This window comes from Hevea brasiliensis, chromosome 5 (assembly GCF_030052815.1).
Source record: "Hevea brasiliensis isolate MT/VB/25A 57/8 chromosome 5, ASM3005281v1, whole genome shotgun sequence".
In the NCBI taxonomy this organism is placed as follows: domain Eukaryota; kingdom Viridiplantae; phylum Streptophyta; class Magnoliopsida; order Malpighiales; family Euphorbiaceae; genus Hevea; species Hevea brasiliensis.
The window spans coordinates 112,657,731-112,682,845 of record NC_079497.1 but is presented as its reverse complement, the minus strand read 5'-3'; the positions used below and the strand labels follow the sequence as shown (position 1 = coordinate 112,682,845).

Here is a 25,115-nt window from a genome sequence, read left to right as displayed (position 1 = left end):
TTTCAATAATAAAATAAATTATATGATATAATAATTAATAATTATATATTTATTTAATAGTAAAATAAATTATATAATAAACCTTTGTTATTGATTTTATATATCAATAATAATAGCTAAATATAGTTTATTGAACATTTTTGTTATATTTAATAATAATTTTTAAAATACCATTTAGTATGTTAAATATAATGACACAACTATTTGTACTATTGTTTATATGAGTTGAAGGAATGGATAGTAAAATATTATTTGTGTCTTGGCTGGGATCAAAAATTGATATCACTATTTTACATATTACTGCTAATTTAACAATTATTTTTATTGAACATATCTATTTTAAAATTACTGATAACTAATAAAATTACTAGTAACTACTAAAATAACTAGTTGCTATTAGAACAGTTAATATTATTGAACATTTCCTTAATATAAATCAACTAACTATCAGTTATTGATTATCAGCTAATATCAACCATTATCAATTATCAATTATGTTCAACTATTGCAATAAACTATAATTTAAAAACAAGAGAGATGAAGTTATAAATTTCACCAAACAACTAGAGTGAAATAAATAAATCACCTTAATTAAAAAGTGTATAATAATTTAATAGTCTTGATTGATATAAAATTATTATAATAAAAAATAATATTTCTTGTTTTCTTTTGTTATTTGATTTGTTATTTTTATACATAAAAGTGTTACTATTAAATACCCGCAAAATATAAGTAAAAAACTTTTTTAAACCTTTCAATAATTACTTTTAAAGTTAAATAAGTCATTTTCATTATCAGTTTAGTTAATTATTTTAAATTTTGATAATCATTCTTAGAATCAAATAAATTCTTATCAATTTAGTCTATCATTTTAAGCCCTCTAATAATTACTCATATAATCAAATAAGTTATTATCAATTTAATTGATCCATTTAGGTTTTCATGAATTAAAAATTCACTTTTACAAGCATCCATTTGATATTGTATGTGCTCGGTTAAACTTGAATCTAACATGCTCAATGCACTATGTCTTGCAATGCTTGAAACTTATCTTTTGTATCAATCACGGGACATATGTCGAAAAACTATGAATTTAGCATTGAGATGCTGAATAGTAATAATAGTGCACAACACTCATATTTTCAATCATTTATCTTCCATTGATAGAGTTAAGTCATAGAGAGTAGGGGTAGCAATTTTGGACACGACTCACGAACACGACACGAAAATATAGAGTTTGGATTAAGCTTATTTGTGTTCGTATCAAATTCGTGTCGACCCATTTATGACATTGTTATAATCGTGTCGTGTCACAGGTTAACCCGCTAATCCGACTTGACACGTTTATGACACAATTTAATATTGGTGTTACGTGTTGATCCGTGATCCATTAACTCATTTGACCCATTATGACACATGAACTCACTTATGTAGTGTGTTAAATGTGTTAAGTCGTGTCAAATATTATTAAATGGGTTATTTCGTGTTAAATGGATTGTGTCGTGTTGAATACATCTAATACAATTTAATATTAATCGTGTCGTATCATGTAACCCGTATAATAAAAAGGTCGTATTAGTATTTAAATTTTGTACATGATTTATTAATCGTGTCGTGTTCATATCGACCTTAGTCGTATTCGTGTCGCGTGCGTGTTGACACGATACGAATATGACCTATCAACTTGAATTGCCACCCCTAATAGAAAGAGACATGAAATTCTAGTAAAGAGTTTAGCTTTTAAATTATGTAATAAAAATAGACGTAAACTAAATGTTCGTTCATCACTTATAAGTCAAATTATCGAAGCTAAAATTTTTTAACTAAAATTTTCAATATTTTGATTTTAAAAGTAATGGTCAGGGGCATAAATGAATTAACTAAATTAATAAAAATTTATTTAACTTTAATAATAATTATCACGAGGCTTAAATAAATTAATTAAATTAATAAAAACTAATTTAACACTTATAATAATTATTAGAGATTTAAATGTATTAATTAAATTAATAAAATTTTATTTAATTTTAAGAGTAATTGTTAGAAATTTCAAAAGTCTTTTTATACCTAAAATATAAAATGCTAGTTATTTTTTATTTTGAAAAATTGAAGAAGAATGCAAGTTGTTTCAAATGAGGACGCCCTCACCATAACTTTCCTCTCCCAAATAAAAGCTCAATTCTCACCCAATCCAACCTGCCATGCAGTACAACGATGGATCCCCTTATCAAAAACAGCAAGGACGTCCTTTGGGACGACCCACACCAGGGTCCCACTCACGTGCCACTTCTCTTTCTCCTCCATTACTTAACGGGTCCGTCAGAGGCCGTCACGGCCCATCTCCCCACCTCACGACTCTATCCTTCCGTTAAACCACTACCTTTCCCTTCCCATCAACGTACCTCCCGTCTTCCCTAACGTCGTTGTTTTACAACCCTAACTGTAACGTCCTTTCCATGGCTTCCTGTGACGACGATTTCTCTCTCATCGGTGACGATAACCACCACCATACCAACCCTAACGACCATCACCACCACATCCTCCACCAGCCCTACGCGCCTCACAGATTCCCAGTTAAATCAGCTCCGATCCACGCTCCACCTCAACCGATATTACCTTCTCCCGTCGCCGGATCTGCCATCGGCGCCAAGAATCTTGGAGGCGGCGTAGAAGAAGCAGAAGAAGTAGAAGAAGACACAGAGACCGATTCAGGTTTCCCTGAGGTGAATCCTTTCAGTGACAATTCAAATCCTTTCAATAATGAGACAAATGTTCGGGCGGACAAGAGAAGAGAAGGAGAAGATCACAGCGATGGAGCCAACAGCAATCCGTACAGTTACAAGAAAGCAAGGCCGTCCGGGAGCGCTGGGAATTCCAGTGGAGAGTACAGAAAGGATCGAGAAGAGTGGAGCGATGCGGCGATCGAATGCTTGCTGGATGCGTACACTGAGAAGTTTACGCAGCTGAACAGAGGAAATTTGAGAGGGAGGGACTGGGAGGAGGTGGCGGCGATAGTAAGCGAGCGATGCCAGAAGCAGACCAAGACTGTGGAGCAGTGCAAGAACAAAGTGGATAATTTGAAGAAGAGGTATAAGTTGGAGAGGCATAGAATGAGTAATGGTGGTATCTCGGTGAGCCATTGGCCTTGGTTTAAGAAGATGGAGGAAATAGTGGGGAATTCGTTGCCAATGAAGATTGCTACAGATGAGTATAAAACAAGTGGCTCTTCTGGGACTGCAGCTAGGCAATCCAAGAGGTAGATTGTTCAGTTCTGTTCATTCTTTAGCTATACTATTCTGTAAAATTATTATTGTTGTTGTTGTTGTTGTGAAATTTTATTTATTTATTTTAGTACCTCCATTGAAATAGTTGAGAGTTCCGTTGGCTGGAGGACGGTTGAATGTTGCACTTGTTTGATGGGTGAGGTGAAGTAATGCTTTAGCTTGTAAGAAAGCAACTCAATTTTGTTGCAAACTTGGGGTTTGGAATGAAATTTTGTTTAGCTATAATTTCTAGTGATTTTATTTGGATGCTTCTAATCACTTCAAATTATCCAGTTTTGCTGGTTTCATAGTTATTAAAGGCACGCCATCAGGCTCAAGGCTCACCAGGCTCGAACCCTAGCGCCTTATGCGCCTAGGTGTGCGCCTTTGTTCTAGGCACAAGGTTCATGCCTTCTTTATTTTCATTTTTGGCGAGCAGTTTTATTGGCAAAATGGATTATCACTTAAACTCAAACCAACAAATCTAATTCAATATATATGCCAAAGAAAAAAAAAAAAAAGAAAAGCATCACATTTATTTGACTTTTATGGATTTTTAAAATTTTTCACTTTTGCGCCTCACCTCGCGTGCGCTTAGGCTCCAAGACTCCTTGGCGCCTTAGTGCGCCTTGAGCCTTTAATAACTATGGCTGGTTTATTTAGTAGTCAGTATGAGGAAGCTGTTTGGTTTGGTGATGAAGAGGGTCAAGGGATGATGAGATCGGGCAACTTTGGAAATGCTTCAGCATTTAATTGTGAGTTGGGACTTGATTGATACAAATGTAATTCATAACTGAATTTCATAATTAATGCAGTTAGTGATATTGTTACTCCAATCTTTTTCCCCAAAATCCATGCACAACACTCTCAAGAAACAAATCAGGATAAGCTAGAGATGGTTTCCAGTGAGCCTACTTTGATAGAAATTCAGATTTCTTTGGTAATTTCATCAGAGTTTGGGTATATTCTTTGGAGAGGAGGGAGAAGGGGGGGGGGGGGGGTGGTACTTTTCTGGATATATATTCTTTGGTTGCTTCTCTTGGAAGGTTTTGATGAGCTGGATAACTGCATGGTTGAGGTAGTTTCTATATTCTACCAATCTCTATAAGAAAGCATGTCACATGTCCTTACTTAGTTACTAGCACAGTAGTTCCTATTCTTGATGTTTAGTTCATCTTTAGGATATGTTGACCATTGATTAAGGGTCCAGTCAGCACCTTTGATATAAATTTTTATTGTAAAGGGAGAGCTTGGATGACTTTTAAAACAACTGAACTTTTTAGGAAGGCACTTGGTAGCCAATTGGCTGTCTATTAACTGAGTTTTCACATAACTGGCCCTTGCAGCTCTTATCCTGGCTATCATGTTTTTATTATTATTTTGGTTATTGTATAGCCAGCAAGCTGGATAACTCCTCATTACGGCCTGGTGGTGGCTTGTTTATTTGAATTCGAATTATTTATTTGCACTTGTAGTCAATGTATATTTTGGTATTTGTTGTACTGTCAAAATATGTAATCTTTATATAATTTCACAATACATGTGGTTGAAATACGTTTATAAAAACTAAAGAAATTAGAGCGCTAAATAAGCTTGTATGGCTATGATGGTTTTGTGTGGTACATATAAGATATTAACAAATGTTGGTTGAACTCCTATGTCCTAATTGACTATGTTAACTTATCAAATTTAATGAATTGGACTATGTTAACTTATCAAATTTAATGAATTGGAATTTCAATAGATTCAAATAAAAGCCAAATCTCTCATCTGGCATTACTGCCTTCAAAATTAATTTGGCACTTTGAAAGAGAATCTTGATAAATTTTGTTTTCATGGTGCTGTGTTGTTTTCTTGACTCAACTCCATTGGTACTATTGCAATCTTATGATATATGCTTTTTTACATGTCAGATATGCAACCACAACAGCATGTCCTGTAGGTCAGACAAATAACATAAAATCCAAATCCATGTGTAATGCCAGATGGCGCAGAGTAGTCTTGAAAATTAGTGGTGTTGCTCTTACTGGCGCTGGTCCTAACAATATTGACCCAAAGGTTAGTTGTGGATGTTTCATATTTGTAGAAACTTATAATGACTCCCCCCATTCTTCAAGCAAGTGCAGTAAATAGTTGGTTTCAACATCCCAGTCCCTTCTTTTATGGAAGTTGAAGTTGAAGTTGAAGTTGATAACCTTCATTGTTAGGTGATGGTGCTGATTGCAAGAGAAGTTGCAATTGCTTGCCGCCTTGGTGTAGAGGTATCCATGTTCAAATGATTGTCCATTGTATTAGGGATCATTGTCGTCTATCTGAATTTGACAAGTAAAACACAGCTCCTTGTGTGATTTTTCAGGTTGCAATTGTTGTTGGAGGTCGTAATTTCTTTTGTGGAAACACGTGGGTGACCGAAACAGGTTCTGATAGATGTATTGCCTACCAAATAGGGTATGTTTTTATTTCTACCTTGTTATATGATAAGTTGAAATTTTATATTTAGTCTTTACACTTTGTTGGGGAAGGGGTGAAAACTGGGGGAGAGGAGAAAATTGGAGAATAGTTTCACTTTCTCTTGTCTGGGAATGAGGTGAAAATGGAGAGAAGAGAAGAATGAGGATAATTTTGTCCTTTGGTCGAACCTAACCCTTTCACCCCAATTTGGGGTGAAATTCATTGAATCTACTAGCTTGTTCTTATAATTATTTATTTCAGTGAAAAGAGTGAAGGGCATGATAGTAATTTGAATCAATAAAACTTTTTTCCCATTCCTCTCCTGCTCCTTTTGTCATTCCTTCCCAGAGAAGAGGAAAACTTCATGTAGCTATAGTGAGTGTGTGAGATGACATTATGTCTTTTTTATTTTTTATTGTAACCCTTCTCATTTCGATAAATTGATATGTTTTTTTCACTTGCTTTTTCCTTATGCACCCATTACTGTTATCTAATGTATGATACGCTACATGCACTTGGTAACATTTCCAGATAACCACAAGAATTTATAACTGCGCTGGCATTTAATGCTGCAATTCTGAATTCTTGTTCATGAATATGTTGTAATGAATAATGTGCAGCTGAATTTCAGGTTTTAGATTCTGCATTATATATTTCCTAATTCCCAGTCTCTGACTTTCTTATTTAACTAGGCATACTGTACTAGGAGAAAGGAATATATGTGTTTTGAAAGCAATGAAATTTATGTATAAAATTGGAAGGTTGTGTAAGTCTGTAGTTTTTCTCAAAACATTGGGAAATTAAAAAAGGACTGATATTTTGCTAAGCAAGATTATTATAAAAACACAGTTGATAATAAATCTCGTCACAGGTACATGTTATGGAATTCCTAAGTTAGGTTCTGCCTCAAATAATAAGAAGAAAGAAGAGGAGAGAATATAGAAGAAATAGGGATAAGAAGCAGAAGAAAGGAGATGAGAGAATAGAAGAAATAGGCATTAGAAGTAGAGAGAGAGAGAGAGAGAGAGAGAGAGAGAGAGAATTATAGAGAGAGAAATAATTCTTGTATTATTGAATTCTTGGCTGACCCAGTTAGTTACAATGCTATCCTATTTATACATTATTTTCCTCTCATACATTCTCGCAGTTCCTATTTCCCTTATTATTATCACAGAGCATTCCTTCTCTCTTTCATGGATTAGTATATAATTTCTTCCATTGCTTTATGTTGATCGTGGTTCCACCAGGAGGATGTTTTTATGGTTCTCAAATTTGTGGTTATTGCCTGAAGAACATATTTATGAATCATGATTGTCTAGATTTGGGATTTATCTCGACTAAACATTCACTTTGAACCTGTATCAGTATGATGGCAAGTGTGATGAATTCTATATTACTCCAGTCAGCATTAGAGAAGGTGGGTGTTCAAACACGTGTGCAGACTGCATTTGCAATGCAGGAGGTTGCTGAACCATACAATAGGCAGCGGGCCATTCGGCATCTTGAGAAAGGCCGAGTTGTGATATTTGGTGGCATTGGTGCTGGCACTGGAAATCCACACTTTTCCACAGACACTGCTGCAGCTCTTCAAGCTTTAGAGAGTATGCTATCAACTTTCTATCCATCTACTTTTCTTGCACGATGTTTGCAAATCACTGGCCAAATGTTATATACTCTCTCTTGCCACAACCACAAACCCCACCCCCCCCCCCCCCCCCTCCTCCTTTCCTTTCTTTCCTCCTCCACCCAAACACACACACACACGCATGTGCATGCACGCAAAGAGGCAGGCACACACATACTTACATGGTTTATTCACATACTCTTTCACAACTGGGGTAATTTTGAAATTTCACCCTTAACACTTTTTTCTCGTTCAGTTCATGCTGAGGCAGTAATGAAAGGTACTAATGTTGATGGTGTCTATGACTGCCATTCCCGAGACAACAATGTTACTTTCGAGCATATTTGCTTTCGGGACTTGGTCTCCAGAGGTGCCACATCAATGGACATGATGGCACTGACCTGCTGTGAAGAGAATGGCATTCCTGGTTGGTATATTTTATTGCATCTTTTCTGATAACTGTCACGTATAGTTCATGTGGTTTCTGTCATGATAATGGATTTGGTTTATTGGACTGTTGTTAGTGTCTGCTTGCCCATTTTCGTGATTCAAGAACTTTTTATTGTAATGCCAATTGCTGTGTTGGCGCAATGTTGAATTCTGTACTATCCTTATGAATTTATTTTGTACAGTTGTGATCTTTAACCTTCTTGAGCCTGGAAACATCTCAAAAGCTTTATGTGGAGAGCAAGTTGGCACACTGATTGATCAAACGGGATCTATCAACTAATATCCACTAACTAATAAAAAAGCCTTACCAGGTAGTTGTATTTCAAAATTCCCAATCTAATTCTTGCTGCATAGACCCTTCCAGGAATGATATCCTTTGGCTAGGATACTCTTTCTCATCACTAAAATGGCTTTTGCGCTGTATATGACTTGAGAAGTCCGGGTGGATCTTGTGACTCGCCAACTGTTGTTAATAACTTCGATTGATTCATTGATGAACTTGCATTCTCTCGGTGCCAAACTGTTGTATTTTGAAGTTTGTAAATTGTATCAACTCATTGAAAGTGATTCGATGGTGACAGGAATGGTAAATGTTAGTGGATTAGCAGTGTATGTACTGTAGGGTCGAGTCATTACACATTGTAAGACTATTTTATAGGAAAAACGAGTCGAGGCTTATATAATTATATCAAGGCATCTCTGCTTAGGATGCATTATGTCATGCATGTTAATTAATTTTTATGATTTGACAGAGTGGAACGAGGAGTAGCAAATGATTGTTTGCTTGGACTACTGTTAAAATCTTCACATCACATAAAATGTTTATTTTTCTCAATGAACATTACTTCTATTTCCCTGGACGAGGATTTGAGTTTCAAATCAGCTGTTTCGAGCCTTGGCTTTGTTTTGAAATCAGCTCTAGCGCCATTGAGGGAGTAGATGTCGTGGAAGGGAATTCTTCATGGCAGTGACGGGTCACGTTGATCTCCTCTCACCTCCCTTTTGCGTTCAACCAACCCAAAAAGGAAAAAATAAATAAGTAAATAATGTTATTTTCACATCAAACTATGACACGTTGAGCCGAAGTGCCTGTAAATTTCATGAGTTTCTAACCCCCCAGCCCTAGTGGCTGTGCATGAGAATTGTCCATCCTTCATTTGTAGCTCTAGTTTCGTTTCTTCATAAAGATTTACTGGGTTTGTTTTATTGGAGCACCACGTAGGCAAATGCATGTTGAAGCATCTTATACCTCTCCCAACCTGCTGGTCTTCCAGAGGACCAATTTGAACTGCTTTGAGTTCACCCTAATTGTATCAATTCATTTCATTTCGAAAGCAATGAGATTGAAGCTGCCAGACAGTATGCAAATCAAGCTGCTGAGAATAATATTAATTTTTTCCCTCAATGAATTGAATAACTAATTCAAATGCCAAACTATAATTCACATAGGACACTAGAATTATCTATCTTCTGGCTGGTGTAAGAGATAATCAGATCTTCACACCTGCAATGGGAGAGGCAAGGCATAAGGCTTACAAAATCTTACAAAGAAACGCAATACAAATTAAGGCTCTTGGAAGAGAGGTAGCGACAAGATGATGCAAATGAAGAAAAGAATAGGACCACCAAATAATTACTAGCAATTTCAATATCCAGCCAACCCATCTTCGGTGGTTGCCAGGGAAGGTGATAGCGAATTGCGAGATTCGTCATAGTCCTCTCCCAGAGGCGACTGCTCCACCCTAATGTCCTCAATCATCTTCACCACCTCTGCCATTGTAGGCCTCTTCTCAGGCACTGGAACTACACAAACTAACCCCACATGAAGCATTGACACAAGTTCTTCTTCAATGTTTTTGTACCTCAAAAGTTCTGGATCAAACACTTCTGCTGTCCATTCTTCCTTGACTACTGATCTCACCCACTTGGGAAGATCCACCGCCTGTTCATCTTCCTCAATTCGAGGACGTGTTGGTGAAGGATACTGTGAGGGAGCTCTTCCTGTAAGAACTTCCAACAATAAGACTCCGAAACTGTACACATCGGCCTTTTGGGAAAGTCTCTTGAGTTCTGCCTGCTCTGGTGCCTTGTATCCTCCCAATCTTGCTATGGCATGAACTGGGTTCAAGAGGAGGGACAGCCCAAAATCAGAAATGCAAGCAACACCATTCTTGTCAAGAAGCACATTAGAAGATTTCACATTTCCATGGGGAATTTTCGATGTATTGTATTCCTCATGGATATTAGCCAATCCTCTTGCAGCTCCTAATACCAAGCTGATTCTCGTAGTCCAATCCAGAGGCATCCTCCCTGGACCTCTATTTCCTAATCATATGAATACATAGAACAATTAATCAAACATGAACACTATCAATCAAAATCATTAAATTTCATTAAAGCGACGCTAACCATGAAGAAGTGAATGGAGACTCCCATTAGGAAGATAGTCATAAACAATAAGTTTCTCTTCCTTGGCATAATAGTAAGCTCTAAATCTCACGATATTTGGATGCTTAAGCTTCCCAATCACATCCATATACTGCTCGAAATCCTTCCTTGCACAAGGGTTGGCGTCCTTCAACCTCTTCACCGCCACCGTACATCCATTGTCTAGCACCGCCTTGTAGACAGTTCCTAGGCTTCCCTTACCAAGCATCTCCGCCGAGGCACGCAACAAGTCCTCAAGTTCAAACGGCTGCCTCCTGTCAAAGAAGACGAGCCTACTCCTATCAGTAGCATTAGTTCCATCACTATCTCCACTCCCATTTGCATACACTCTCTTTTCGCTTCCATAGCTACTTCCACTCTTCCTTCTCTTTCCACTCTCACTACCCACTTTAGAGCTTGCACTTCTGTCTCTACCACAATAATACGCAACTAAAAATGAAATCATCACCAAGAAAGCCACGCAGTTGGCTATCACAATTGCCACAATAGCACCAGGGCTTAGCCCTTTATGTGACTGAGGCTTGTCTTTGCTGAGGATCGGTGTCTGGGGCATTGAGCTTGGGTTAGATGGCACCGTCTGAGATGAAGGATCCGTCGGTACCGTTCCTGTGAAGGAACAAGCTGGTAATGGACTCGACCCACATAAACCTTCATTGCCAAAAAAGCTCCGGTAACTGAATTTCTTCAACAAGTTATCTTGTAAACGTCCGTACAGTTCGTTGTTGGACAAATTGAGTTCTTTAAGATTGGGAAATGACCTGGAGAGATCAGGGATTTGGCCTGAGAGTTCATTGTTTTGTAACCGGAGCGTTAAAAGCTTGGTCAAGTTGGACAATCCTACAGGAATCTCGCCGCGGATGTTGTTGTTTGATAGGTCCAAGCGGAGGAGCCGTTTGAGAGAGGAAATCTCCGGCGGGATTTCATCTGAGAAGTCATTGCCATCCAGATAAACGAGCTTGAGGTTTGTGCAGTTGGTGAGAGGCAAAACGGAGCCGTTGAGGCGGTTTTCGTGGAGGTCGAGGACGCGCAGCTGATCAAGAAGAGAAAGGGAAGTAATGGGTCCACGGAGGGAGAGAGAAGGGAGAGAAAGAGAAACAACGCGGCCAGCGGCAGAGCACTTGACGCCAACCCAAGAAGAAGAGGAGAAAGCACAAGCATTTGGGCCGGTCCAGTTGGAGAGGAGATTGCCGTGGGTGTCGGTCTGGAGGCGGAAGAGCGTGAGAGCATCTGTATCATTAGGAGGAGCAGAAAGCGAAGGAGGAAGAAGCAGAGAGAAAGTGAAAGAGAAGAGGAAGGGAGTAAGGAGAGAAAACTTTCCCTTCATGTTACGTAAATTTTCTTGGGGTAGGGCGGGAAGGGAAAGGAAAGAGTGTGTTTTAAAAATATAGAAAGGAGAAGAGGGAAGCTGCATTCTTTCTCTCCTATTTAATCCTTCTTTCATGTCTCTGGATAGAATAAGAGAAAATATTATAAGAGAAAATTATATAATATGAGATTAATCGTCTTTCTTATTATAAAAATAATAATTTTTAGATACAAATTTAAAATTTTAGGTTATCTCTAATTAACTTAATTTTTCATTTTCTTTTATTCCTATTATGCATTATATTTGGAGGGTGAAATTATTTTTTTTTAATAAAAATATTATTTTAAATATTTTTTAAAAAAATTATTTTATTATTTTTATAATTAAAATTTATTAAATTTAATTTTAAATTATTTTTTAACATTAGTATTAAATAGAACCTTTATTTAAAGGCGGTGATGATTAAAGGAGGGGAGGTGGGGGAGATTAAATTATTATATATAATTTTCTTTTTTGTAGGAATGGGTATGAGAGAGGAACATGATTAAAGGTGAAATACTAGATGGTTGCTTCAATGATTGCTGTTTTCTATCCCCTCCCATTTGGAAATGAGTGAATCCTTTTTTTTTTTCTAATCTCTTTTACTTTGCCCATGAGTGATTATTATTTTGTATGATGGAGGTCCATAAGTTTAATAATTGCTTGCTTTCAGCTTTTTCAACCCTTTTTTTTGTGGTGGTTTAGTTAACCAAGTTATAATTTTATAATTTTTTTTTATATTTTATAGATATTTTTATTTAATAAATTATGATTAAATCCTATTCATGTTGAGTAAACTCACTAAAAAATAAAAATAAAGTGCTCTTAATAAAGTATAAATATTGTTATGATTTACTATTTATTATATTTTTAAAATATGATTACTTGGTTGTTAAAATTTGAGATTTTTGCTAAAAATAAAAATATATTATTATTTAAAAAAAAAATAATAATAAAAAAAGAAACAGATACTTTCTACCCCACTAGTGCTTTCTTTTTCACTAGATTTGGAGGCATTCCATTTTGAATTGATAGGCCAAAACTATTTATATAACCCATCTAAGGATAATACAAGTCAAAATTTCTAAACCTACACCACTTCTCAATGCTCCTACCTAAAATCCAACAAACAATTCAAGAGTAATATATATATATATAAAACTTATCAATGAAAAAACAAAAAAAAAAAAAGCTCTATACTTATTGAAACAGTTCAATTTAGCTTATTTAAATTTTTTTATCTAATTTAATTTGAAAATTTCAATTTAAATTCAATTTAATTTAAAAATTAAATTTTATGAGCTAAATTTTTTAATTTAAATAAAAAATTAAAAAGTTTAATTTTTTAATTTTATAACTAAAATTTTTTAATTTAAACCAAAAATAAAAAGTTTAAATCTTTATTTTCTTAATTTTTGAGTTAAATTAAGTTTAAATTGAAATTTATAAGCTAAATTGAATAAAAATTTGAAAAAGGAAGAAGTTCTAAATTATTTAAAAAAAGAAATGGGAATGAGTGAGTGATTAAAAAGTTTCCAACAATTAATTTGAGGTGTTTGATAAATACAATAATTAAATAGAGTGATTTAAATATATTAATTAATAATTTAAAATTATAACAAAATTGTTATAAACCTAAATTTTGATCATAATTAATATTTGAGATTTTATTTATTGATATTTAATTATTAATTGTCAAATTTTACTTATTGATAGACAAACATGAGCATAACTTGTTAAGGATTACCCTTAACCTATATCTCCAATCCATCTAAAAATTTTAAGTTGGTAAAAAGAAGGATTAAGATGTAAGAGCATAAAATTAAGAAATTGGGGTGAGAAAAGCACATGGTGGGGCATGAAAGGAAGGCACAAAGGTCCAATTCAGAGCCTGAAGTTGTCGCTCAAAGTGAAGGAAATGCCACAGCTTTTTGAGGTTAAATCAGAAATTGACCTTGTTTGCTTTGCTTTGTAATATCAAAGACACATTGAAATGCTAAGAAAAGGACATATTGGTGGCGGGATTGGCGTTCTAATTTTTTCTTTCTTCTTACACTCAACTGACTGTGTCTTGTTTATTTTGTATGGATTTTGGTCGGCAATTGTACAAAAAGAAAGTTATTCGTTTGCCTCTTTCTAGCTCAACTCATTGGAAATGAAACAAAGTTCAGGATCTGTAACGTTATGAAGTTTCTTTACACAAAACATGAATTTTGGCTTCACTCTTTGAATTTCTTTTCTTGGTGATATATATAATTATAATTCTTCTAATTTTAGTAATGCCCTATAAATTATTTTTGAGCTTAGTGTTTTGTCTCACTCAAAAAAGATAAAAATGTGAGTTTTTCTTTTTGGTCGATCAGGATTCAATTTCTAATTTGACAACTCTATGAATTTAGAATCTAAAAGAATTCCCACATAATTCTGTATAAATTTTATTTCTTTTAAAATATATATTTTTTTAAATTAAAAAAATTAAATTCTTTTATTTCAAATATATGATTAATAAAAAAGAAATTAATTGAATTAAATTCTTGTTACTTTCTAAACACGGGGTATAAGATTATTTACTTTGAATGGGCCAGAATGATATAGGAGAATACACTTATAAAATTACATGAAAATATTTCTAACTGTAAATATAAATAAAAAAAATATTATTTATCTTTTTTAAAATAAAAGATATGATAATATTATATTAGAATAAGGGATAATTTGCTACTGTACTTATTAAAAAAAGTTTAATTTAACTCATTTTTAATTTTTGATCCAATTTAATCCATATATTTTGGTTTATACTCAATTAGCCTAATTGATTAATATGTGCCATTTTTTAATATTTAATTATTTTTTAATATTAAAATATTATTTTTATATTGTATAATTATTTAAATAAAAAATAAAAAATATTATTTTTATTATTCAACATTATTAATTAAACTGAAAATATAAAAAATATCTTTATATTTTCATATAATTAATTAAAAATAAAAATTATTATTATAATTAATTTTAATTATTTAAATGAAAAATATGATTTTTATATTTCATGCTTTTAATTCAAAATTAGAAAATTATAATTAAATAAAAATAAAAATATTATTTTTTCTATATTATTAATTAATATTAAAAAAGTAAAATATAAAAATAACTAATTATAATTAATTAATTAATATTAAAAATAATTAAGTAATTAATATTAAAAAAATTAATTTTAAAAATATTTAAAAATTAAAAAAAAGGCAACTCACACACTAAAGCGGTGAATGAGTTACACCTTCCTTAAATTTAGATTAAATTAGATATAAATTAAAACTTCTATATTAAATTGAATCAAAAGATAAAATTGAATTAAATTGAATCTTTTCAATAATTACATGAGAAAATTGAGCTTTATTCCGTATTATATTAAATGGAAATAGGTGATTTAGGTCAAAAGTTTAGTCTCAAGGCATTTTCAGAAGACTGAAGTATTTTTAAGGATTTAGAGTTTTTTTTTTATAACAAATATGAATTTCCATTAATAAAAAATAAATATACCTAATTTTTTAAAAGAAAAAAAAAATCATATATAAAACTAATTGGTTGGTGGATGTTGACCTAAGCTGTAGGCGAAAAATAAAACCAAAATCTTGGTTCGATTTCCTCGTACCCAATCAATCCTCCTGTCCTTCGGATTGACTCGCTTGTTATTATAGAAACGACATTAAAAGAACAATGATATTGGTTTGATTTAATTGTAAAATTTTTAAATAAGAAAAGCCATTTAGAAATTAGATCTAGTAGTAGACTCGGTCATAATTTGATTCAGAATTAAAATTAAATTGAAATCAAATTGATTTATTTTGAAATTGAAACTGGTCAAACTCAAATTCATAAAAAGATAATATTGAATTAGAGTAAATTAGAATTTAAATCAGTTGGTTCGATTTTAAGTCAAATTATTAATATTTTTTTAAAGAATACATCAAATCGAAATTAAAACCCAACTAAAATTAGAATTGAAATCAAGAGAATCATGCAGTCCGATTTCAGTGAAAGTTAGCTGATGTGTGTGAAAGTTAGCTGGAGGAGGTAAGAAGAAACTGCCCTGAGATGTTACTTCTGGACATTTAGTTGTCATGGTGGGGGAAGCAGGTAAAAGTTTTGTTATTAGAGCAGGTTATTTGAGCCAACCAATTTTCAGGCACCTGCTAGACAGCATATGAAGAGTATGGTCATAACAAAATGGTCCTATGGTTACACCGTGTGCTGTGTTTCTGTTCTAAGATATAATCCATTTGCAAAGAGGTGAAGGCATGAAGCAAATGCGAGCCAAGTTCTCTTGTTTGTTGAAGGATTCAATGCTACTTCAAGGGCTTGAGCTCCAGAGCTGGCAGTACTGTAGCACAGTTTATGAAAGATTGAATTAGATGTACTGAACCCGGAGATTAGCACCATCCAAGGGATATCAGTGAAATCACATTGCTGGCTAAAGGATTCTGTAACAGATAAAAGCACCCCAAAAACACATATACGAAATATTTGGAGAGAGAAAGGAAGATCAATGGAAACAAATGAACTGTCATTGAATCGTACTTCAAATATCATCTTCAAAAGTAGGTGGACATGTCAAGGAAAAAACAATAAAAAATGGCAGTACATTACATGTTTTTCCAGTAAAACAGAGAGAAAACTACAGGCAAAATATAACTAGAAACAACCATATTTGGTTTCGCAACTTGCTAGAAAAGCTTCTTGTCATCATTTACTAAAGCCAAAAGTTTTCTTAATCAAATATGTAAAATCAAGGGGGCAAAGGTGCTCAATGAATGGGATTGTACTAAAGTTTGTGTGACTTAGAATAAATGGCTTGAGCTGCCATATACATGCATGAAGCCATGAACATAAAGTGTTCTGCTAATTGGTTTCAAGTACCTTTGATGCTACTTTCATGAACAGCTTTCATGCAGGAGGCAAAGACAAACCTCATTTTCACAATCGATTTGCTGTGTGCCAGTCTTCATCAACTTTCTTGCAAAGATACTCTCAGAACATGAAAATTTAGCAGGTTCCAAACATTAGCAATAATGCCATGGGACAGAGCACAAAATGCTTGTTTTGCAGCCATGCGCCGTGCATCTAGTACTTTGGTATCATTAAGGAGTTCCATAATAGCTTCTTCAAGCTCTAAGGTACCAGATACCTGCATGAGCAGTAACAATTAAGGATTTGAATGAGTCCTTCCTGCACACTCACCCACCCACCCACCAAAAAAAAAAAAAAAAAAAAACCTGTCATTTCCTACAAAGCTAGCAATTTTTTTCCTATTTTCCCCTCTCAATATTTGACAAATAAAATAAAAAAAATAAACTACCTTCCTATCCAAGAACAGATCTGTTCACACACACACAAGGGAAAAGACAGCATAATATTGAATTGCTTATATTTAGGGTTATATGGATTCATAATTAACCGTATAAAATAAAAAATGACAAAAGATACAAGGTGCTTTATCTATCTTCTACTTTTCATTAAATATCATATCATATTGTGGACACATTTTTATATCATTTCAGCAAATAGAAATGAAAAGGACTCTATTTCCAATTAAAATGTTTCACTTGAAAAGTAAGAATAAACACGTGAAGGGATTCTTCCAACCTGAATGATTGATAAGGGATTTAAGCGTTGCATTTCCTTTACCATGTGTGAGAAATGACCAACATGATGACCTGAAAGTAACCAAACAGTAAGCCTCTAATAATATGATGTTATGAAGCAAATAGGACCTAAGAGTAAACATTCACCAGTCAAAACTGCACAGCCAGCGGCTGCGGCTTCTGATATATTGTGGCCAGCTAAACCAGGGAAGAAGGAACCTCCAATTACAGCTACTGGTGATAACCTGTACAAACATCTCAGTTCACCTACAAATGCGTTGAGAAAATATATGATGACATCAATAGTCCATGTTGCAAAGTCAAAACGAATTTGCGGAAAAAGAAAAAAAAAAAAAGAAGAAAATTTCAGACCTAATGTGTTGACCATGTAAATTTGTGTTCCTGGCATAATCCTTTGATGTTGAGACCTCAAAGCTACATTTTGCCCTCCTTTCTGCAATTCCTGCAATTAAATCAAGGATAAATGTAAATTACTAATCTGATGAAGTCCATATATATTCAAGACCATAAAAAAGGCAAGCTATTTTCTTTTGCTTGAAAATAGCCTATTCACTCAATTATTCATCAATTTATTAATTGAAGTTCTATAGTGACAATATTATGCAAAAATCCAAACTAATTTGCCCTGTAACAGTTTATCATGTTAAATCACAAAATGATAACTTCTTTATCTAACGAGAATCTTTTAGTCAATTATACATTGGATATGTTTCTTCTTTTTTCTTTCACTTTTCCTTTTTTCTTTTTCTTTCACAATATTTTCCCTGGAAAATTGCAAATCTCAAATATGCCACAACACAGCATATGCACATGCTGCATTAGGGCCTGACAACAAGCCATTCATTTACCTAAGCAATACATCAAACCATTTCTAAGGTAAAAAGACTTGTGAAGTGTAATTGGATATTATCCCAATTCCAGAGATATTTGGCTTTCAAAATTAAGGCATGAAGCCTAACCACAGCAACAATCTCAATTTCATAGCATGGTTTAGATGTTCTATCTTTGGGTCATTCCCATGGTTATTCTAAATCCCCAGTAATGATAGGTTAAAGGAGAAAATAAGGGGAGTTGTGAAGATGTAAATTACCAAAAACTCACATGAATAATATCAGGCACAAAACTATAATTATGCTAGTGATGGAAGAAATTTGCATCTAAAATTAAAAATCATACCTGAGCGATCTCTAGTCCATGCTGTGGATTACGAGGTACAATTATAGTGACTAGATCGGGGTATACTTGTATGAGTGCTTTGTGAACTCCCAGCATAACTGCAAACAGTATTTGCAAGCAAGTACTTTAATGGTCTAACCATGTTCATACATGTGAAGAAACTAGAATTGTTCAATGACACACCCATGGCTTGTAAGTGAATAAAGAGATATAAAGGTTAATGAAGCAGCATTTAACTGGAAATTGAGCTAAAAAATGTTTAGGTCATGAAAACCTATTGATCCTCAATGGCATCAAACTACAAGAGGCATTCCAACTCCAGTAGCTTAACATCATTATCATCAGATCATAGAATTTTTAAATTTGTACCGAACTTTCAAAAATCAATATGTCAGCAATGTGGTCTAAACGCAAGGTAAGATATTCACAAAAAATTACGATGCATGAATGAAATGAAAGATTGAAATACTTGTAACAGAGGCAGAATAGCAGTAATGAACCTTTTTCTTCACCCCGATGTATGGAAGAAGCCATCCAAACGCGTCTTGAGGCAAGCTGTCCTTTCAGATCTTCTATGCTTCCTGTCTCTCCATTAGAAGCATCACATTCTATTGCTGAAAGCAAGCAACTGTAACTTCAGATTAGGGTAAATAATTATCTCCAGCACTTGCTACAATGTAATTCAGAAATACTGAGGGAACACAAATAAGGAACTCAATTGGTAGAAAATGATTTTTAAGAGTAATTGAAAAACCATGACACTGGTAAATGTACAAATCATGGGCTGATCAACATTTTGTCCCTCATTTAGCAGTTTTAGTTCAATGGACAACTGTTTTGCTTCAACAGTTCAACCCATAAAATCTTAAGGGAGAATTTCTCAATCAGAGTTAATCAGCATACCATATTTCAAATCACCAGAAAAGTTGATGATAAAAGGCGGGGCCTGCAAAATCTGGAAGCGAATTGCCTGCATAGAACTCTATGGCAGAAAGCAAGATAAGTGACAATGCCATGCAACAGAACACAAAGCAAGGTACAAAACATGCCATACATACCAGTGGGATGATCAGGGAAAATTTAGAAAGCATTAGTGAAATCAGCGGAAGAAGCACTGGTTGAGACCATAACCTAAAGGATTTCATAGACACTCGAGCATTCAACAATGCCAGTGAAATCTGTGGACCATGAACAGATATAACTTTTATTGTACATTAACCGTGTACAAACACATAAGTAGACACACGGGAGTACGTGTATCAAGACCAAAGAAAATATATGCAAAAATGGGGAACTTGGAAGTAAGTATTGGCATATGCAACAAACAGATCTCATAAAACTACTCAACAAACATAATCTCTTCTAAAATTCATCTTCTAGCACTGAAAGGTTATCCTAATGAATCATGTAGCAATCAGAAAACTATAATCATTTGATAGCTGAAGTAAATGTAAAGAGTCAAAATAAAAATTTGCTATTATCATTATTACTTTTTTCTCCCCACATTAGAATGCCTCAGGAAGCAGTGCACATATTAAGGGGTTACTCACACCCTTTCTTGATGAACCCATGATAAGATTCGGCCATAGTTCACTCTCCAATATCATGATTGCATTTGGCTTCCAATAATCAAGGAAAGTGTCCACATCAGTAGGGGTATCAAGTGGGGAAAACTGGTTGAATTATAAAGTTAGAATACGATGGGAGAGAACAAAATACCATTTCAGCTTCATACCAAGGAAAACCAAATACTAATTAACTCTCCGGTTAAGTACCTGGTATAAAACACTACTTGGAAGCTGATTCTTTATGACTTCACTGCACAAAAAGGAAACAACTATTTTAGCAACTGATTAAATAAAATTGAAACACAGCTTTATCTTCTCTTTTAAACATGTTTTCCCCACAAATTACAATCTTCAAAATACAAAAGCTACGTTTTTTTTTGTATTAATGTAATTCACATGAAAAAAAAAATAGAAGAATTGGATGCTGAATCATACAAAGCAGACAAGGTTGTAGTTGTCATCAAGATGTTTAAATCAGGCCTGCATTGAACAAACCGTTTAATGACAGGGATCGCCGCCATTCCTTCACCTGCACAAAGCACGAGCTTCCTAAATTATAACAAACTAAACTTTTCATAAATTCTGATAAAAGAAAACAAAAAGAGAAATTGAAGTTCGGAACCTAAGGAGACAGCGTGAAACCAGAGAAGAGGACCAGAGGGGCGAGGGAGTGAGGGGCGGCCCAATCTCTCAGGCCAACGGGTCGGGTGCTCGAGGCCTCGGCGACGGCGCCACCGTAGGTGAAGGTGCACTAACGGTGTTAAACCGTAGGTAAGCGCCCTGTAAATTTTGTAGAGTAGCCTTCCTGTGTTTCCAGCAGCATCCATGTCTCGCTGTGTTCTTCACTCCCGCACCCCGTGGCGCGCGGCATCGACGAATTTTGTTAATAAGGCCCATAATGGAAGCTGAGTGAAATTTTAAGCCCATCATATAGCAAGCCCATTACGGGATTCTTAAAGGGGCCAGGCCCATTTTCTATTGAAGTTATATATATATATATATATATATATATATATATATATATATATATATATATATATATATGGCGCTGATGCTTGATATCTCACCATTTTAAACGATTTTAGTAACACTGAATTAAAACTTATTGATTGAAAATTGTTTTCTTAATATATTATAGAATAAATAATTGATTGCTAAATTACAAGTTAATGACAATTATTGAAGGCTTAACTTAGGTTTTGCTAATTCAATCAATGTATAGTAATAACAAAATAATTTATAATTAATTATAGATTAAATATGCATATAAGGTTAATCCCATCTAAATCAGTCTGAAAAATGCATAATTAATTAATTATCAGAAAATGTATAATTGGAGGGGGACCAAGCCAAGGTCTAAATTAAAATTGTTGGCATATTTCTTATGTCTATATAATAATAATAATAATAATAATAATAATAATAATGATACAATAACACCCTAAAATATTCGAATAATAGAATTATAGTCTAGTACAAATACTATTTACTAAGGATAAGTAATTAAAATTTACTCCAAATAAGACTTTACCAATGCATATAAGGAGTTCAAGCCTTCCCATTCAGATATCTTATTTTCGTATTGTTCTTTTTAATCAATTTTATAATATGTTCAATACTCATTAATCACCGTTAACTATGGATTAATTATTTCATCTACACTTTTTCATGGTTAATTAATTATGAAATTAACGTGTTTAGCTAAATTGTTAAAGACAAAATTGGATTATTTTAGTAAGAGGAAATTTCAATTCAGGCTGATGCTTAACAAAATTAGGAATCTCTTATTTTGATTCCATACAAAAGCTTTGATATGCATCGTTTTGGTTGAGACAAAACAAGCTCCCCATGACTCAACTCTAACCCTAATTCAACCATCAACATTTGAATGGACCAAAAAAATTTTAACCACCCAATTATAATTTAAATAATTCTCTATTTTTTAATAAAATTTTAACCACTCGATTATAATTTAAATAACTTTTTATTTTTTAATTTCTTTTTATTGTTACATTGGTATAAAAAAAAATCACATTTTTTATATATGGATCCTATTATATATGATTAATCAGATTTAAATAAAAATTTGCCATAATAACACATAAGGTGAAATTGAAATACGGTTAAATCAAAGCAGGACAAATAGAGTTTTCGCTATCCAATGTGATGTAATTAGGTGAGTTAAGCTTACTCAAAGCATGTGATTAATATAATTAATTTGGAGCCAATTAATTAATGGGGGACCATTTCTAGGTGACCGAATTTTTTGACGTCCTTTGTAATGTAATGATATTATGAGAGAGAATGAGAGATTTTTCTTTCGTAATCAACTTCATTCCAAAGAATATGAAAAATTCTTTTAATATTGATTTAAAAAATTATAAAAAATAAACTCAAAATTTTAATCTCTTGTATCATGGATGTATATTTAGTCATTGTATTATTAAAAATACAACAATATTGAAAAATAAAATACAATTAAGGTTCTATTTATTTCACGAAAAATATTTTCTAAAGAAAATATTTTTTACATTTTCTGACGTTTGTGGCACTCAAAAAAATTGGTTAACAGAAAACATTTTCCTGATCAAAGGAAAAATTAAGTCATTTTCGAGGAAAATAACTATCAAAGGAAAAACTAAGTTATTTTTAAGGAAAATAACTTTATTTTTTAAAAGAGAAAACTATTTTCTGTTTTATAGATTTTAATAACCTTATTAAAATGTGAATACACTTATATATACAAAAAATAAACACGTATCATTAATTTAATATTGCGATCAAACAACAGAAAATAATTTTTTTGAAAAATAATTTTTCATGAAAAATATTTTTTATATATAAGTTATTTTCTGTAAAAAAAAAATAAAGCCTAAAAATTAAAATAAAAAATCATCATCAATTTATTTTTTTGTCTCTCTCAATCTCAAATAATACTCTATGTACAAACTTTGCATTTTTGATATTTTCTTTATTTTATTGATTTTGTTGGTGATTTAATTTGTTGAGATACAATATTGTTCATAACATTTTTTAATTTTGCTGAGGTACAATTTAACTTTCTTTGATTATATTTGTGAATTGTGATGGTTATATATGTTGTTACATATTAGTTTGGGATAAAGTATTAGTGCCATATACAAGATTTGGACAAACCTCCTCCTTTGAGCTAACTTTTGGAATAGAGTTAGATCCGGCCTATTTTCTCAACATGATGAGTCTGTCTTGCTTTAACGTTAGGTCACCCACAAATCTATTTAACTACAAACTTCATATTCTAGATGTTAAGCCTGAGTATGAGGGGGTGTGTTATCCCATATTAGTTTGGGATAAGGTGTTTGTATTATGTATAAGATATAAACAAATCTCCTCCATTTGAACTAACTTTTTGAGTAAAATTAAGTACGGTCTATTTTCTAACATTATCTCTTAAAATTTTGATATTTTTATTTTGTTTGATTGCTTATTTTGATTATCTCTTGATGTTGCCTGGATTTCCTGGATGTTGGATCTAACTTAACTAAGGGCCGCCTGAAATCAAACAGCAAGTGAGGGCTTGTGGTGGTTAAAAACCACTTCGATGCTTAAGTCAGTAATCGAATTATGAACTGAATAATCAATATAATATAAGTGAGTGTCTTTTGTTTGTATACATGTTTCTAAAGTTTTACCTTGTTTATATAATAATTGGGATGACAACTATGTAAAATCTTGGCTAGATCTTTGCCAATTCCCCATTTAAGTTGTATCGATAATCATTCTAAAATTATGCTGGGAATTAGGCGTGATCAATGGCGTGATCTTTATTTGGTCCAAGCTAGATGAGAGTGCTGATCTCTCTCATCTATCTGATCTCGTGAAATAGGTCAAAACACTGTTAGAGATTCCTCCAAGCTCAGATCCTTTAGGTGTCTAGTTTTGAGCTCGGATAGACGAACTCTGTCCAGATCGGTTTATTGGTCTTTTATATCATTAGTCCCCCCCACCAAGTCTGAATCTTTAGGTTCAAAATAGTGACTTTTGAAACTCGATGAATATTGATGGCATTTCTCTCAAAAGCTGCAAGAGATGAATAGTCACTGTTAGCGTTTGAGGCAAAAATTTTGGCGACATTTTAAATTTTTCATCATTTAATGCTCCCAATTATATATAGGTGTATCTTCTATGCGAGTTTTGCTTTATTTGCTTTCTCTGAATTTTCTCAATTTCTTTCGGCCGGCGACTTTGCAATCTTAGTTGAGACTCCAACGAAGTTTCTTCTTCTAGTGAAAGGTAGTGTTCTTTGTTTCTTGTCTCTCTCTTTTTCTCTATTGCTCTTTTTTCCTTCATTCGAGGATGAGTGATAATGATAGCTAAAGAACGGCGAGTACTCCGTCCGCGGAATTATGTGGGTTCAGCTCAGTCCGCACTTCACCTACATTAACCCTCTCACTAGTTTTCACAGACGGGACCAACTGATATTGCCATGGATTTTCTGGATGTTGGATTTGAATGAACCAAGGGCCGCCTGAAAGTGAAAGAGCAGGTGAGGGCCGATGGTGGTTAACAACCACTCCTACGCTCAAGTTAGTAATTGAATTACGAACTGAATGTTCAATGTAATCGAAGTAAGTGTTTTTTATTTTTATACCTATTTCTGAAGCTTTACTTTATTTATATAGTGATTGAGATGGTAACTATGTGAAATTTTGACTAGATCTTTACAAATTTTCTATTTAAGTTGTAACGATAATTATTTTAAAATTATACTTGGAATTAGGTGTGATCAGTAGCGTGATCTTTATTTGGTCCGAACTCGATGAGAGTGCCGATCTCTTTGATCTGTCTGATCTCGCGAAATAGGTCGGAACGCTGTTAGAGATCGCCTCCGAGCTTAAATCCTTTAGGCATCCAGTTTTGAGCTCGGATGGTAAAACTTTGTCCAGATCGATTTATTAGTCTTTTATATCATCTCTGGTTTATATTCTTGTATTTTAGAGAAAATATTTAAATAAATGAATCAATTAAATTAAAAAATTTCAATTAATTTTTATTTCTATTTTATAATTTGATTTAATTTAAATTTTATTTTTTAATTAATAATTGGAATCGATTCAAAATCAAACAAAACAAATGCTCAACCATAGT

The 25,115-nt window shown here is 33.3% G+C and overlaps 3 protein-coding genes across 6 annotated transcripts; 1 reads left to right on the top strand and 2 right to left on the bottom strand.

Moving 5' to 3' along the window:
- Window positions 1–2,198: 2,198 nt before the first annotated feature.
- Window positions 2,199–8,474, top strand: LOC110668973 (uncharacterized). Its single transcript, XM_021830401.2, has 7 exons — window positions 2,199–3,256; window positions 5,177–5,321; window positions 5,471–5,524; window positions 5,620–5,711; window positions 7,080–7,315; window positions 7,595–7,765; window positions 7,971–8,474. Exons 1-7 carry the CDS (start codon window positions 2,457–2,459, stop codon window positions 8,066–8,068), a joined length of 1,596 nt encoding a protein of 531 aa, XP_021686093.2. The 5' UTR covers window positions 2,199–2,456; the 3' UTR covers window positions 8,069–8,474.
- A 346-nt stretch (window positions 8,475–8,820) lies between these two features.
- On the bottom strand, window positions 8,821–11,655 carry LOC110668958 (leucine-rich repeat receptor-like protein kinase PXC1). Its single transcript, XM_021830389.2, has 3 exons — window positions 10,198–11,655; window positions 9,426–10,113; window positions 8,821–9,292 (listed from the first exon to the last, which is right to left on the bottom strand). Exons 1-2 carry the CDS (start codon window positions 11,645–11,647, stop codon window positions 9,434–9,436), a joined length of 2,130 nt encoding a protein of 709 aa, XP_021686081.2. The 5' UTR covers window positions 11,648–11,655; the 3' UTR covers window positions 8,821–9,292; window positions 9,426–9,433.
- A 4,001-nt stretch (window positions 11,656–15,656) lies between these two features.
- On the bottom strand, window positions 15,657–20,851 carry LOC110668981 (probable 3-deoxy-D-manno-octulosonic acid transferase, mitochondrial). 4 transcript variants are annotated; one of them, XR_002497609.2, is made up of 13 exons: window positions 20,611–20,851; window positions 20,424–20,517; window positions 20,196–20,238; window positions 19,971–20,093; window positions 19,479–19,598; window positions 19,324–19,402; window positions 18,921–19,034; window positions 18,421–18,518; window positions 17,596–17,686; window positions 17,371–17,490; window positions 17,225–17,295; window positions 16,499–16,766; window positions 15,657–15,962 (listed from the first exon to the last, which is right to left on the bottom strand). XR_002497609.2 is itself a non-coding variant. In XM_021830412.2 (13 exons), the coding sequence occupies exons 1-12, from the start codon at window positions 20,813–20,815 to the stop codon at window positions 16,587–16,589; spliced, it is 1,338 nt and encodes a 445-aa protein (XP_021686104.2). In that variant the 5' UTR covers window positions 20,816–20,851; the 3' UTR covers window positions 15,657–15,962; window positions 16,549–16,586. The 4 variants fall into 4 exon arrangements, 2 of the variants coding, with proteins under 2 accessions (XP_021686104.2, XP_021686114.2); XM_021830412.2 differs by having other exon boundaries at window positions 16,549–16,766; XM_021830422.2 differs by lacking the exon at window positions 19,971–20,093 and having other exon boundaries at window positions 16,549–16,766.
- Between the last annotated feature and the right edge of the window lie 4,264 nt (window positions 20,852–25,115).

Coding starts and splice junctions, on each gene's coding strand:
- LOC110668958 (XM_021830389.2), bottom strand. CDS start 11,647: ATGCAGCTTCCCTCTTCTCCTTTCTATATTTTTAAAACACACTCTTTC. Junction 10,114..10,197: donor TCTCCATTCACTTCTTCATG/GTTAGCGTCGCT, acceptor TCATATGATTAG/GAAATAGAGGTCCAGGGAGG.
- LOC110668973 (XM_021830401.2), top strand. CDS start 2,457: ATGGCTTCCTGTGACGACGATTTCTCTCTCATCGGTGACGATAACCAC. Junction 3,257..5,176: donor GCAGCTAGGCAATCCAAGAG/GTAGATTGTTCA, acceptor TTTACATGTCAG/ATATGCAACCACAACAGCAT. Junction 5,525..5,619: donor CTTGCCGCCTTGGTGTAGAG/GTATCCATGTTC, acceptor GTGATTTTTCAG/GTTGCAATTGTTGTTGGAGG.
- LOC110668981 (XM_021830412.2), bottom strand. CDS start 20,815: ATGGATGCTGCTGGAAACACAGGAAGGCTACTCTACAAAATTTACAGG. Junction 19,035..19,323: donor TTCTGGTGATTTGAAATATG/GTATGCTGATTA, acceptor GCTTGCTTTCAG/CAATAGAATGTGATGCTTCT. Junction 16,767..17,224: donor ATCCCTTATCAATCATTCAG/GTTGGAAGAATC, acceptor CTGCTCATGCAG/GTATCTGGTACCTTAGAGCT.